This window comes from Tarenaya hassleriana, unplaced genomic scaffold (genome assembly GCF_000463585.1).
Source record: "Tarenaya hassleriana unplaced genomic scaffold, ASM46358v1 Cleome17, whole genome shotgun sequence".
Taxonomy (NCBI): domain Eukaryota; kingdom Viridiplantae; phylum Streptophyta; class Magnoliopsida; order Brassicales; family Cleomaceae; genus Tarenaya; species Tarenaya hassleriana.
This window is the reverse complement of record NW_010965122.1, coordinates 2,031,245-2,045,757: the sequence shown is the minus strand read 5'-3', so window position 1 is coordinate 2,045,757 and position 14,513 is coordinate 2,031,245. Positions and strand designations below refer to the sequence as shown.

Below are 14,513 nucleotides of genomic sequence, written 5' to 3'. Positions count from 1 at the left end.
CAATCAGCATCTTCGAAATCCGGTCCTGAATGAAGCACAAACTATTAGTAAATTGAACGATGTAATCACATTCAGCGAATAACTGAGAAACTGAAATAAGATTGACGTGAAGCCCTTTAACAAAAAACACGCCGGACAGAGCAAGTTATGGAGAAAGAGAGACAGATCCGGATGTAACCGCAACCGAATGTCGACCTCAGGGAGAATGATGTTGCACAGAGGTATGCAGACATGGTTGTGCAATTCAGCAAACCGACCCGTCAAATGATGTGAAGCTCATGTATCTAGGATCCATGGAACATTCGAAAACATACCTGAAGATACAGATGTCGCACCTATTTTTCCAGCATTGAGGAGAGAGACAAGCGTCTTCCACTGCTCATCATTCAGTCCTGAAAAGGATGAGGCCTCAGAGACAGCAGCAGCCGATGATGGAGGATCGAGAATACCAGGAGAGGCGGGTTGAGTCGAGTTAACCCGAACAGAACCTCTACCATGAGTAGAAGGCGAGGCACCACGACCGCGACCCCCGAACGAGTACGAGGACGATCGCCCCACCATTCCGGATAGCCCAGAATCTGGAAACAGCTATCGACGCCATGACCTGAACGTCCACAATTAGTGCAGACTATAGATTTGTCCTTCACCGAGGACACCACACGAGGCTTAGAGGCGACGTTGACAGAAAATGCCGCCACATCAGGGGAAGCCACCGAGAGAGCCACCGAATCTTTGGAAGCTTCATCTTGGGTAACCACCATGTAGGCTTCCTCGACCGTTGGCAAGGGTTGTCGGGAGAGCAAATTTGATCGCACGACACTGTACTTGTCATCATCAAGACCCAAGAGAAACTCGTACAAACGATCTTCCTGCCTTTGTTTTTCGAACTCCTCAGCGATGTTGCAAACACATAATCCACAAGGCAAGTCTTCAGTGTTCGGAAGGTGACCAAATCGTCCCATAACTTGGTGAGCTTGCCGAAATATGACTCTACAGTCATACCTTTTTGTCGACAGCTAGCGATATCACTCCGAACACGAAGAAGACGCGGAGCACTCGTCATTCCAGAACCTCTACCATGAGTAGAAGGCGAGGCACCACGACCGCGACCCCCGAACGAGTACGAGGACGATCGCCCCACCATTCCGGATAGCCCAGAATCTGGAAACAGCTATCGACGCCATGACCTGAACGTCCACAATTAGTGCAGACTATAGATTTGTCCTTCACCGAGGACACCACACGAGGCTTAGAGGCGACGTTGACAGAAAATGCCGCCACATCAGGGGAAGCCACCGAGAGAGCCACCGAATCTTTGGAAGCTTCATCTTGGGTAACCACCATGTAGGCTTCCTCGACCGTTGGCAAGGGTTGTCGGGAGAGCAAATTTGATCGCACGACACTGTACTTGTCATCATCAAGACCCAAGAGAAACTCGTACAAACGATCTTCCTGCCTTTGTTTTTCGAACTCCTCAGCGATGTTGCAAACACATAATCCACAAGGCAAGTCTTCAGTGTTCGGAAGGTGACCAAATCGTCCCATAACTTGGTGAGCTTGCCGAAATATGACTCTACAGTCATACCTTTTTGTCGACAGCTAGCGATATCACTCCGAACACGAAGAAGACGCGGAGCACTCGTCATTCCAAAACGACGTTTAAGGTAGTCCCACAAATCCTTGGTGAATTCGCGGTGAACCACATCGGAGCGTAAAGTAGGATCCAAGGTATTCTTGATCCAGGAAACAATAAGAGAATTGTTTGTTTCCCAGTCTTCATAAATCAGTCGAATCCGGATCAGGGGACGAAATCTTACCATCCACGAAACCGAACTTTTTCCGTGACTTCAAGGCATGTCTAATGTTGATGGACCATTCTTCGTAGTTAGGGCCGCGCAAGGGCGGCTGCGAGAGCACCAATCCCGGGTTATCACTAGGACTGAGATCATACGGAGATATAGTCCTACGTGGTGCTTCGATTGGCAAAGCAGTCGGGGTCGAGGTCATCGATGGATTAGTGGGATCGAGTCGAGAAGAGTTGGAAGAGGTATCGTGAGTAGAAGACATTGAAGAAAAGAAACGAAAACAACGAGATCAAGAGTCGTCGGGCTCTGATACCATGTTACAATGGTAAACACAGAGAAGAGAGTCGAATGGGAAAGCTTACCTTTACTCAAAACATTGACTTGCTTATATGTACAACAGAGATCCAACTAAGAATTAGATATATAAGGAGCAAATCCATCTCAGATCCGATATAAAAGGTAGTTGACTATATCTAATAATATACGAGATATGTACAGAATATTCTCACCCAATATTACGAGTATTGTCACAAGCCCGAGCACGCAAAAACTCACTGCTACGCTACAAAAGAGAAAAAACTCCGAGATTTTCGTTTCGTTATTCTAAAGTTTTATAAAGTTTTTCATATAGATTTGATTCAAAAGATGATGAGGGTAGTGAGTTCTTTAGTCACATCACATTGTTTCCCCGGTTCGTGCTGTCTACAGACTCGGAATATGCACATATATATATATATATATATATATCCGGCGCAATGAATCCGAGCATATTCGTGACCTGTCCTATTTTATTTTCTCTTGTCGGTTGCTTATATATGTGGACTACCCCTCTATGCATGTGTTGGATTTTTGTCCCACATCGGATGTTTTTGTAATGGGGGAGGGGAGCCAGGTGGTATAAGTAGGGGTGGGGTGGCAGCCTGGGAAAATTGCCTTAAACTAATGAGTAAGGAAAACAAAGCGAGCGGTGAGAGCCGGTCGCAGCGCTCATGAAAAACTGCGTAGCGCAAGAATTTATGGAGGGGTAATAGGCTGGCCGTTGCGTTGACGCTGCCTTACTTTTGGCAGAACTCGCTCGTGCGGGCCTCCCACGTGGACACCCATCCCCCAATTCCTCTTTAATCTCAAATTTCGAATCTCCATAATTGAACTCATTCTATCGAGTGTCTGTCGGATTAGGGTAAACCCTGTGTTTCACCTGGTGAGATCTTCTGATGTTCTGTCGTTTCTGGGATTTCTTCATTTCTCTGCTCGTTTTGGTGGGGGCTTCTTCTGTGATGGTTGTTGGGTCGAATTTTTTTGCTGTGCTAGATCATGTAAGAAAACCTCGATTGAGTTCATATGGTTTTTGCTTTCTGCAGAATGAGTGGAAGTTTTGCAAGCATATTCGATTTTCCCATAATTCATTCCCCGGTTCACTGTATATTTGGATTTGCGAAATGGTAAAATGGGTCCTCGTTGTTTGTCACTGAAATCGTTCGCTTGTATTTCTGTTTGCGTGCTGTGTGTAGTTGTAATTTGTTGCCCTCAATTCTTACCAGGATCCTAGCTTCGAGTTTTAGGGTTTCGATTCACGGCGAAGTAATCGAGCGTGGGTTGGAAGTGCATTTGATCATGTTGATCGACTCTATTAAATTGCTAAATGATCCTCTTTTTGTTGATAAGAGTTCTTATTCTGTATATATGGATTTGGAAATATCCAAATCAGATTGTCCTTCTATTCGGTTTACGATGATTTTTACCGAGGCTTGCAGCCGATTTGTAATTTAGGGTTTTCACCAATCATACATATTCGAAACGGTTGATGGAATATGATTTGCAGTGGTGGCATCTCAGCTCCTATTTCTGTGCCCATGGAAGAAGAGTGTTCAGTGAACAGTCCCAGAAGGGTCCTGAGCTTCTCAGAGAGGAGAAGGGCAAAAGCCGGTTTTCACGATTCAGACAGCAGAAGATCATCTGGGTTTGGAGTTTCAGGAGAGCATGGACCAAAGCCCTCTGAAGTTTATGGATTTGTCGGATGCATTTCGACGGTTGTTGCCACTGTGATCTTCTTGGTGTGGGCTTATGTTCCTGAGAGTGTGTTAGAGTCGGTAGGCATCCATTACTATCCGAGCCAGTATTGGGCAATCGCTCTACCGACATACCTGATGGTGACAGTGGTGTTAATGTTGGTGTTCTACATCGGCCTCAACTTCATGTCGACTCCATCCCCTTCCTCTCTCAACACATTGTTTGGTAAAACACCAGTACCAAAGCTTGAACGAGTTTTCGGTTACTTGCCATATTCAGCATTCTTTTGTTTTGTATTGTATTCCATTTGCTAACGACTTGCGGTAATGCATCTTCATTGCCATTTGAGAGTAGAACAGATAATTGCCTGTGGTGTTTGATTGGTTTAGTGATGTTTTTTTTTTGGCAGATGAGTACTGCAGAGAACCCGGGGACTTTGTTCCCGAGACAGAGGAGGAAGAGCAAGACCGGCCCATCGAGCCAATCTCGGACCTTGACATCACAAAAATTAACCACCTCATGTTCAATTCATGCCATGCCAACTGATGATGCTATATATATATCTGACGCTGTTGGGTTCAAGACTTGGATTCTTGTTATGTCTTTCGAGATTTTGAGTAGATCAGGTGAGCTTTTGCGCGGATTAATTTTTGGGCTCAAGACTTGGATTCTTGATATGTGTTCATATTGCTCATAGACTGAAGAGCAACTTCCTGTTCATCTGATGACAGCTAAAGCCATTCCATTTCAGTTCAGTTTGGTTTTTTTTTAAAGAGAGGCAAAACTGTTGGAATAGGGCCATGAACCACACAGCCTATCATAAAGCGTGACTGATTGAAGGTTTCGCTTCCATCCAATTACATAAAGACAAGAGGGAAGAATCGCTGCAAATTGGAAGGAACGATGGCGTAGAAAACAGAAGTAACACCGGCAATGTTTTATGTGTTTGTGTCCGTTTTTCAGACCAAACCCATTTCAGAATCTTAAATTTATTTGCCTAATTTTACCACCCATTATCTAGAGGGGTTAATCCCACAAAAAACCTCAAATTTATTAAAATGTGGTAGGAGAGATTGCTGACATGATGCTGATTAAATTACCACATCAATGCCACATCATTATTTTAAAAATTAAAATATTTGGTAAAAATATACATATGTACAAAAATATATATATATATATATAAATTTATATTTGATTAAAATATACTTATATATATATATATATTTGTAAATTTATATATTTGATTAAAATATTTGTATATTTAAAATTTTAATTTACAAACTTAATATATATACAAATATATATATGTATAGATATTTGATAAAAAAATGTATATATGTATGTATATAGGTATATGTATATATATATTTGTATATTTAAAATTTTAAATTATAAACTTAATATATATACAAATATATATGTATATATATTTGACCAAAAATTAGAAATTTATATTTAAATTTTTAAAATGATGACGTGATGCTGACGTGTCAACTCAGTCAATGTCATGTCAGCAATCCATCATGCCACATCAGCAAAATTTTTTGTCAAACAAGTCAAAGGTTTTATATGGAAGAAAATTGTAAGTTTGTAATTTTTGTGGAAGTTTTGACCGAATTCAGGATTTTTTGTGGAAGATTATAAGTTCAGAGTTTTATATATAGAACATTTTAACAAGTTTGGAGTTTTTTTTGGGATTAACCCAATAATAAAGATCTTTTTTCTTCGTTTTTGGCCCACTTTTTTTTCATGTTTACACGTTTTCCTCTATCAAGTAAAGACGTCAAGAATATCCCATCTGCCAATGCGGGAGATGTGAATCCAAGAAAGAGCACATGATTATTTTAAAACGATATACAAATATTTTAATCAAATATATAAATTTACATATATATATATATATAAATATATTTTAATCAAATATAAATTTATATACATATATTTGTAAATATATATTTTTTTTATCAAATATTTAAAATTTTAAAATGATGATGTGGCGCTGATGTGACAACTTAGTCAGCGCATGTCAGCAATCCGTCGTGCCACGTCAGCGAAATTTTTGGTCAAACAAGTCAAAGATTTTATATGAAAAAAATGATAAGTTTGTAATTTTTGTGGAAGTTTTTACCAATATACATATATTTGTAAATATATATTTTTTTTATCAAATATTTAAAATTTTAAAATGATGATGTGGCGCTGATGTGACAACTTAGTCAGCGCATGTCAGCAATCCGTCGTGCCACGTCAGCGAAATTTTTGGTCAAACAAGTCAAAGATTTTATATGAAAAAAATGATAAGTTTGTAATTTTTGTGGAAGTTTTTACCAATTTCAAGATTTTTTGTGGAAATTTATAAATTCAGGATTTTATATAGAACATTTATTTTAACAAATTTGAAGTTTTTTGTGGGATTAACCCTTATCTAGAGATACTAAACGTTAATTTGTTAGTGACAAGACAATCGGGCGCGTTTGTGTGTATAATATAAGCTACGGAATGATGACTTGTTGAACCGACAACGCCAAAGAAAAAGAGAGCAAAAAAGAAACCAACGTCGAGAGCGTTTTGGGCCTACGGCTATGTGATTTGGGTTGGGCTTTAGGAAGACAATCCCACATCGGAAACTTGAGCACAATCTAGGACGGGAGACAGCCTATAAAAGAGAACCGTAAGCCGACGCCGCAACATACTTACCTGGACGGGGTCAACCGACGATCAAGAAGGTCGGTGGCCTAGGCTAGTGACTTCCATTGCACATTTCGGAAGGGCGCTTAGCCTAAGGTCTCCCCAAGTTGGGAGAGCCTACGTCATAATTTGTGGCAGCGGGGGCCTGCGTTCGCGCGGCCCCTTCCAATTTTTTCAAACCCTTATTTTTCATTCTTATTTTCTTTGATTTTCTGAAAATCATGTCCAAATCTCCCGTCTGTTATCGTTTATTGGTACTTCAAATTTGGAATCGTGAATTCCTTGGTCCTTAGATTATAGAATGGGTTATTGATCTTCTCTTGCAAATTGTGTTGTAATTAGATTATGTTTCGTCTTTAATCAGAAATTTTAGATAATTGAACGTGTACATATAACAGTCATTAATAGAAAATCTTGCGAATTCTCATTTCGCTCCTTGTCTGTTTTCGAATCACTGAAATGGAATCTGAGGAATTATTTTTATCTTCCCGGTGATCATCCTTCATATATTGAATAACAATATTCTCTTCACATTTAATTTTTTGTTCCCGAATTTCTGGTGTAAGAGGCGTTTTGTATACGGGGGAGTGTTAGCTTGGCGAGACACTCTGGCCCTTTGAAGAAGCGAATAGCAAACACAAAACAGTACCCATAAGGAATGATCTCTATAGCGATCGAGTTTCTATATCAAGAAACCATTGATGATGATGATGAGTCATAAGTAAACTGAAGTCATGAAACACAACTCCCACGTAAATGTTGTTGATGTCTTACATCAAAAACGTGTCTGGATTCATTTGTTTGGAACATATACACACATGAATTTCAAACACAATAACTACCTGAAAACACAGGCTTCCCCCCTTTTGGCTTCAGACATGATAACTAACTACTCGAGAGAGAGAGAGAGACGTACCACATGAACGATCTTGTGTTAGATGATCTTATTCCTAACGTCTTCGAGTTTCTTCAGTATCTCGGCAGGAGTTCTATCCAACTCGTCCGCTATTTTCCTCTGCAAGTCCATCGGTAGTGTTGGGAACTGCTCGCAAAGATCTCCATCTATTACATCCTGCAACAGAAAACCGCGTAAATCATAACACCACAGCTTCAAGAATATGGAAAACCCTAAAGAAAACTACACATTCTAACGAATGGAATGTGATTACCTTGACCGGGAAATATGCAGATCGATAAGCCATATGATCTCTTCCACACAGAGGAGGATGTTCTTGCCTCAGGTGCATCTCCAGATGAGAAAAGAAATCAACATCGTCACGGGACGTGAAAGCATGTAATGCCCCCAAACTACCCATGACTGTTCCATAAATCATGCACTCAGATCCACCCGGGATCATCGAGGCTTTCTGCAAGCTCGTCACCACGTCGCCCACATGAAACTGTACAATCTCCTCCACTTTGTTTGGTGCTCCATTCAGCTTTCCTTGCTCCCACTTGATTTTCCCACCAGTTGGGTCTTCTTCAATCTCATCAGATAAATCCTGAGGCAACCTTGCAAAATATATGTTCCCGAATTTATCCGCACCTGCCATGGTGTCGAAATCCACCTGCTGTGACGCTGTAAGCCATCTAGGTACAGAGTCATCAGCAAATATGTAGAGCTGATTCTCATCCCGTCTGTACTTGCAGTAATGGAAAGACTGCAATTGGGGTAAAAGGGTTCCACATTAATCATCAGAAGATACGTGAATGATAAGAGGGGAGAAAGGACCGAGACATGTCATTCCAACAGCTAATCAAATAATTCAAAGACTGCAACATACATATTAGAAAGTAATGTAAGAGTAATATGATTCTTACCTCCTGGATATCACCAACATAAATTCGATCACGGTAAGTCTGGATGGTGATAACAGTGTTGGGGAAGAGTTTGTTTTCACATTTCCTAAGCAGTCTCTTCTTCCCCAAGTCATACAACCTGAGAACAGGTCCTATTCCAGCCAGCAGTCTTCCCTGAAATTGGCATAAGGCAAGAGGAATACCTTCTACTTGAGTCTTGTGAAGAAGTTCGAGGGATTTTCCATCATCCAGAAACCTGTAAATATGAATGAACCCGGCTACAACATTCTTTTTAGGCAAGAACTGCAGTCCCTTTGCCGTACCAACAGCCAACAACGTGCCATACTCCTTATCATGAAAATTCACTGTGCAAATACTAAATGCAGCTTCATTATCCTGAAGTTCCAGGAGACATGTTGTAGTAGCCGTCTTAGGATCAAGGACCCTGATGCAAGAAACCCATTTTTCTGATTCGGATTTTGGATAACCATACTGCTCATCAGAAAGCGGGTCTTCCTTATCATCATCATCAGCACCATTCTCCATCTGATCTGAACTAGCATTACCATTTTCTCCCATTCCAGCAGACTCAAAACATTCTTTTCTTGCTGCTTCACGCTCTTCTGCAGTGAATGCTCCCTGGTCACTCTCAATGACAACCAATAACTTCCGCCTGGGTTGGAGAACAAACTTTCTTGGCGTGTATCTTAACGGAATCATAGTTTCATTAAATGTTTCTCCGAGTCTTTCAATCATAAAAATTCTAAGAGCATCCCCAGCAACAGAAACAACACCTTCAGCACATTGATCAGATGAAAAGGGGGCAGCAAATTCCAAAGTCTCATAAGACAGAGGTGTCAACTGGAAATGTCCCTGATGAATATAACCAAGCCAAGGTCGACTGGACAAACACAGCATTGCAGGGCGGCCTCTCACAGCAATGGAAAACAGCTTTGGAGGCTTCAGCCCCAGAAATCGAGAACGGGAATCAGAAAGCTGACCCGTCACCATGTCCACTACCGTTCTGAAAAGAACCCCATTCTGCAAACCAGCATTAAGGAAGAGGCTTGCAGGGTGATCAGCACCATCCTCTCCACCAACAGATGCCTGAACTTCAAGGAATAGCAAAGATTCTGGGGCTGCAGAGACACTTTGCACGCTAAGAATCTGCAGACAGTCATCGGGATCCAAAGATAGAATACGAACAGTATTATCGTAAGACCCCACGGCAAGGAAACGAGATCTCTGTCTTCCTTCAGGAACCGGGGCAATGTCCAAGCATGCTACATCCCCAGACATTTCATGTTTCTCTACCTCCATCAGCTGACCAGTCATATCTGCCTCAAAATAAATTAGCTCTCCACCAGTCAATGCAATGACCACTTGAAGCCTATTATAGCCAACTTTAACAATTGACCTCTTGCCGGGAGTTCTCCACTCATTTATACGGCCATCTTCCCTTATGTGGCGAATTCCATTAGGATGAACTTGCATGAGAGAATCATCACCGATCAGGGATACAGCAAGGGAGGGGGTAGTGTCAAGAAATCCACTATCACTAACTTCTTCGACTGTTTCACCGATTGAAAGCACAAGAGTGGCACTGGTAAAAGAGACAACAATGTATGCATCAAATTCATCATTGACATTCTTTTTCACCGTCCATACGGCACTTGGGAGTCCAGGAAGCTGTGAGACAGCCATCTCACTGATGGCCAAACCAGGCCTCAGAATCCTCAGAGAAGAACGCGGACCCCGTCCACACAGTGAAAAGATCTGAGGAGTTTCTTCCTCGAAAAGATTTATGACTTTCATGTCCATAATTGGCATCAGACTCTCAACTTGGTCTATCCTAACAAGGTTCTTTAGTCTTCTAGGTTGAAAAAATACTGGCTGGAAACCTTCTTCAGTCTCCATTAAATTAGCTGAGGAAGACTCTACGTCAGGCTCCTCCCCTATAGCCTGGAACTGATACAAACCATGATTTCCAAACTCCGAAGCAGCAAAGAGAAATCCAGACTTCAGTACACATATGGAAGCAGCAACAGGGATTGTGTCAAAATACTTGATCCTCAGCTCTGAGACATGATCGCCGTCGTGATCCAAAGTAACCTTAAAAATATCCCCGTACTCAGTCTGCAACAGAAAGAAAAACATGGACTTTTGCTTATGGGTGGCAGCTGAAACTACTAACACCCCTCGTTCAGCTGGCAAATCAGTTCGTCTAGGAATTACTGCTCTCACATCTGGTTGACCCTGATTTTTGTATATGACAAAATTCTCTGCACAGACCAAAACTCCACTTGGCCCATCGGCTCCTCCGGGAACAGTGACAAGCATATTGGCGCCGTTATCAACTGGCTCGGACCATTTCCTAGAGACATGGTTGAGCCCCAAATCGAGCTCGTAGAAAGTCAAATGCTTCTGAGCCTCACTCGCAGCCTGACCAGTTGGATCCTGATCTGCCTCTGAGTAATCAAGCTCAATAGATGCAAAGATTGGGTTATCAAACCCACAATCCACACCACAGATAGAATAGCATATCGTGTGAGACTTGTGAGCCTCCAATGGCGATGAAATCGTTAACCTAGCAGCAGTATCTCTGTTCAAAACATACACAAGCTTCTGCTTCTCACATGCTCCTATCATAACGGCCCTTCCTTTGGGGTCAATAGCCAAGTACTGACCCGGCACGATTCTACGGCAACCCGACTTCCCAAAAGTCTCCTGATGTATTTTGTCGAAAACATTTTTCTCCTTGTTGTAATCAAGTATCACAATTCGACCCGAATCAGACCCCACAACGATATAATCCTTCTGCGAACCAGTTAACCGAAACTGAGCCAGGGATCTAATTGCACCGAATACTTCGACAGAGTGTATTGTCTGGATCTTACCGTTCTCGTCCGGTCGGAGAAGATCTAGAATCTTGCCGCGGGCAACGACAATCTCCTGTGTCTTCCCACCGGAGAAGTTCCCATTGATGGCGCAGAGAATTCCGGTCGCCTGCTGCAGAGTAAGACTGTATAAATACATCCTCGGGAGCTTTCTCGAACACGGAAGCTACTGTACCAGCTAGGTTTAGGGTTTAGGAGAAGCGAGAAGAAGTGAGGACTAGGGTTTATGCCGGAAAAAGAGAGAAAACAACGCAGGATTGAGGGGTTTCTGAAGGGTTTTGGAATCAGGTGAACTTCTTCGTCATCTTCGGAGGATGTTCGTTCAGTTCTGGATTCAGTGGGAAATGAGTGAAGAGAGAGAAGGGAACGAATAAACCCTAGAGCTCGAGCAATGTTACCGCCATGGATCGATCAATTGAGAAATGCTGTCGCGAAACCAACGGCCGAGATTCAATCGTAACAGGAAGGTGCCTTCTTTGGGCCAATACTAATGGGCCCATATTTAACTAAAATGGATAGGCCGAATATTGGGATTGCTCTTGAAGATTCAGGACAAGTGTATATTTATTATTTAAGGAGAAAGAAAAAAATTCTACACATTTTTAAAAATTATGGAAAAAATATTTTGTATTTATCAGTGATAGAATAGTTTTAAATAAATGAGAAAATATAAAATTTTTATTAAAAAAAATCCATACTATTGTTATATGTTAATAATACATGGGACAATACCAATTTATTAAATTTTATGGCATAATTATAAAATCAATCATATTTAATTTAATTAAAAAAATGATCCATGCGTTTTTTTTTCTAGTCTGGCAAAAATTAACCGATTACATATTATCAAAGTTAACTTTATGCTCGATATGTACAAACCCTTAGTTTAGTCTATTAGATCATAATTTTACAAACAAAAAAAAATTCTAATAATTTGATTTTATATCTCATTTCAAATTATATGAAAATGAGTTCATAGCTCGTTAGGATTATGAATTAGCAGTGCATTGACGTTAGAATTCAAGCATGGATTTTGGTTAAGTCGCTGTTACATATAAACTTTTAATCATCGAATTATAAACTTTTAATTTAAAAAAAAAAGGCAGATTTTTTCTGGTAGAATCTGCCTTTTTCTCGAGTTCATCAAAGGATATAATCTTGTCTGATATGAAAACTACAACTTCTGAAGAGAACATGATACAACTTTATGAGGAAGTCAATGGTTTTATTGTTCTTGCATTGACTCTGCTCTGGTCCGAAGTTTCGTTTTCACGGCTCTGTTCTGGGCTCCATCTGGTTATGGTCTGTTCTTCCACAGTGTAATTCTCTAAACATGACGACAAGTCTTCACCTTTACAGTCTCCATTGACGTACAGAACCAACAACGTTTTCGCGACACTTCCACATAACCGTACAGCGCAATGGATATCGGACCAGACCCTTAACCGGAAGTTTCCCCCATAGCCATCACCAGGCTGAACCAAGACCGCGTATTCGGAATGAACCAGGGACGGATGGTGACGGTACGCTACGAAATCCACGCCGTATTGCAACCCGGATCTCAAAATCCAGTTCTTGGACCGTAGGTGAGAGTACGCCTTGTAATAGACCGGAAAGTTTGCTTTTTTGGATTTCATGATTCGCCAAACTTCTGTTTCGTTGTCCAAGAAACGATCTTGAATGGAGATTTTGATGCACTTTAGGTTGTGGAACAGAAAGAAGGCTTCTTCAAGGCTTAACTGAAACCATCTCTTATCTTTCTCAGCAGACACAATGGGTCTACCGAAGCAGCCATTATCTAGCAGCTCTGCTTGCTCAGGCTCCACGACGAGAAGGATGCTGCAACTCGAGAGGAACCCGGAAGCCTCTGATCGAATCAGAGAGGATCGGAGCTCTGATATAGTTGTGGAAACAGGTTCCGCGAGAGCTTTTGCCTCTGCACCTTTCCATTTCCACCTAGGCGCCATGGAAGAGCGACTGCAAACAGCAATGAAAAGGTCAATCCTTTGGATCTGCGGACAAACAGACATCGCGTAAAAGCATCCGAAATGTGTTTTTCTTTCTGCTTAGACATTGGTCCATCTAAACACAGACTTCATCGTTACCCACTTGGTAACAAGAACTCTCACAGACATTACGTCGAACAGGTTGTACGCGATAGCTAATCTTACGCTCGCTTAGAACCCAGGTGCTGAATTCAAACAAGGAATTCCCGAGGATCGGTGTTCATTCATGAAGAAAGGTAGAAAACTTTCCCAGAAATCGATCAGAAAAAGACTGCAAATCCCAGATTATCCTCGAAGTGGCAATGTATCCCTAATCAAAGATCGCATCTAAACACAGACCTTGATATCGCCAGCACAAGTTGCAGATACTGTAAATAAGAAAGTAAAATTCGCAGAAAAAAAATTACCTGAAACAGCAGTTCCTTGTACAAAAAGAAGAAAAATTTACGACTTGGGCCTTGAAAGAGTCTATTTTTATATGCCAAAATTGCAGAAAGCGGAGGGAGGGCTTTCGCATGGTAAAATCAGAGCCATGTCGTGCAATATTCATATAAATGATGATATCTACTGAATTTATAACATTTAAGGGTAATTCGGGAATATATATATATAAGTACAGTTAATTCAAATTTTCCTAGATTTGTAAAAATTAGAATTCTTTTATCCAATAGTAAAATTTCTAAAAGCATTGTTCCAACTTCCCATATAAACTAATAATAAAAATTTTAAAAATTCATTTGTGCTTTTAGTTGGCATGGATTAATACCTAATATATAATAATTATTCTAATTAATAGATGGGGATGATTATTTTTATATTCTAATATATAAAAAATATTGATATATTAGAAAAGGGAAAATCCCAATAAAAACCCTATATTTTTTCTTCGTCACAATTTAAACCCTATATTTTTTTGTTGATCCTAAAAAATATTATGTTTTTACAAATTGGCAAATAAAACCATGTACTTTTAAAAATTGACAAATAAAAATCTAAACAGAAAAAAATAATATTTAATATTGATATGACATCCTAGTCAAATATCACATCATCAACCTCTAATATTTAATAATATTAATTAATAAAAATAAAAAAATAATATTAGTAAAAATAAAAATTTTAAAACTATACACATTCATATACACATATATCACAAATACATATATAATAAAATGATATATATATATACATATATATATAAACATATTTATATATACACATATATAATACATACATATATATATATATGTATAATTATATGTTTTATATGTATGTGTTATATATATATATATATATATATATAT

At 40.1% G+C, this 14,513-nt stretch overlaps 3 protein-coding genes across 9 annotated transcripts; 1 reads left to right on the top strand and 2 right to left on the bottom strand.

The window, feature by feature from the left end:
* The first annotated feature begins 2,724 nt into the window (after window positions 1-2,724).
* Window positions 2,725-4,867, top strand: LOC104810012 (phosphatidylinositol N-acetylglucosaminyltransferase subunit P-like). Of its 5 annotated transcripts, none has more exons than XR_771245.2 (3): window positions 2,725-4,040; window positions 4,225-4,441; window positions 4,547-4,867. XR_771245.2 is itself a non-coding variant. In XM_019202181.1 (3 exons), exons 2-3 carry the CDS (start codon window positions 3,659-3,661, stop codon window positions 4,359-4,361), a joined length of 519 nt encoding a protein of 172 aa, XP_019057726.1. In that variant the 5' UTR covers window positions 2,725-2,985; window positions 3,628-3,658; the 3' UTR covers window positions 4,362-4,564. The 5 variants fall into 5 exon arrangements, 4 of the variants coding, with proteins under 4 accessions (XP_019057726.1, XP_010534470.1, XP_010534468.1 ...); XM_019202181.1 differs by having other exon boundaries at window positions 2,725-2,985; window positions 3,628-4,040; window positions 4,225-4,564; XM_010536168.2 differs by having other exon boundaries at window positions 2,725-3,121; window positions 3,628-4,040; window positions 4,225-4,564.
* A 2,350-nt stretch (window positions 4,868-7,217) lies between these two features.
* On the bottom strand, window positions 7,218-11,614 carry LOC104810010 (splicing factor 3B subunit 3-like). The gene is made up of 3 exons (XM_010536165.2): window positions 8,328-11,614; window positions 7,676-8,167; window positions 7,218-7,578 (listed from the first exon to the last, which is right to left on the bottom strand). Exons 1-3 carry the CDS (start codon window positions 11,340-11,342, stop codon window positions 7,441-7,443), a joined length of 3,645 nt encoding a protein of 1,214 aa, XP_010534467.1. The 5' UTR covers window positions 11,343-11,614; the 3' UTR covers window positions 7,218-7,440.
* Window positions 11,615-12,316: 702 nt separating this feature from the next.
* LOC104810009 (tRNA-splicing endonuclease subunit Sen2-1-like) lies at window positions 12,317-13,743 on the bottom strand. 3 transcript variants are annotated; one of them, XM_010536162.2, is made up of 2 exons: window positions 13,617-13,743; window positions 12,317-13,180 (listed from the first exon to the last, which is right to left on the bottom strand). In XM_010536162.2, the coding sequence occupies exons 1-2, from the start codon at window positions 13,724-13,726 to the stop codon at window positions 12,409-12,411; spliced, it is 882 nt and encodes a 293-aa protein (XP_010534464.1). In that variant the 5' UTR covers window positions 13,727-13,743; the 3' UTR covers window positions 12,317-12,408. The 3 variants fall into 3 exon arrangements, with proteins under 3 accessions (XP_010534464.1, XP_010534465.1, XP_010534466.1); XM_010536163.2 differs by lacking the exon at window positions 13,617-13,743 and adding an exon at window positions 13,549-13,574; XM_010536164.1 differs by lacking the exon at window positions 13,617-13,743 and adding an exon at window positions 13,375-13,540.
* Window positions 13,744-14,513: the final 770 nt, after the last annotated feature.

Coding starts and splice junctions, on each gene's coding strand:
- LOC104810012 (XM_010536166.2), top strand. CDS start 3,617: ATGATTTGCAGTGGTGGCATCTCAGCTCCTATTTCTGTGCCCATGGAA. Junction 4,041..4,224: donor CTCTCTCAACACATTGTTTG/GTAAAACACCAG, acceptor TTTTTTTGGCAG/ATGAGTACTGCAGAGAACCC.
- LOC104810010 (XM_010536165.2), bottom strand. CDS start 11,342: ATGTATTTATACAGTCTTACTCTGCAGCAGGCGACCGGAATTCTCTGC. Junction 8,168..8,327: donor ATGTTGGTGATATCCAGGAG/GTAAGAATCATA, acceptor CCCCAATTGCAG/TCTTTCCATTACTGCAAGTA. Junction 7,579..7,675: donor CTGCATATTTCCCGGTCAAG/GTAATCACATTC, acceptor TTTCTGTTGCAG/GATGTAATAGATGGAGATCT.
- LOC104810009 (XM_010536162.2), bottom strand. CDS start 13,726: ATGCGAAAGCCCTCCCTCCGCTTTCTGCAATTTTGGCATATAAAAATA. Junction 13,181..13,616: donor ACAAGGAACTGCTGTTTCAG/GTAATTTTTTTT, acceptor TGCTGTTTGCAG/TCGCTCTTCCATGGCGCCTA.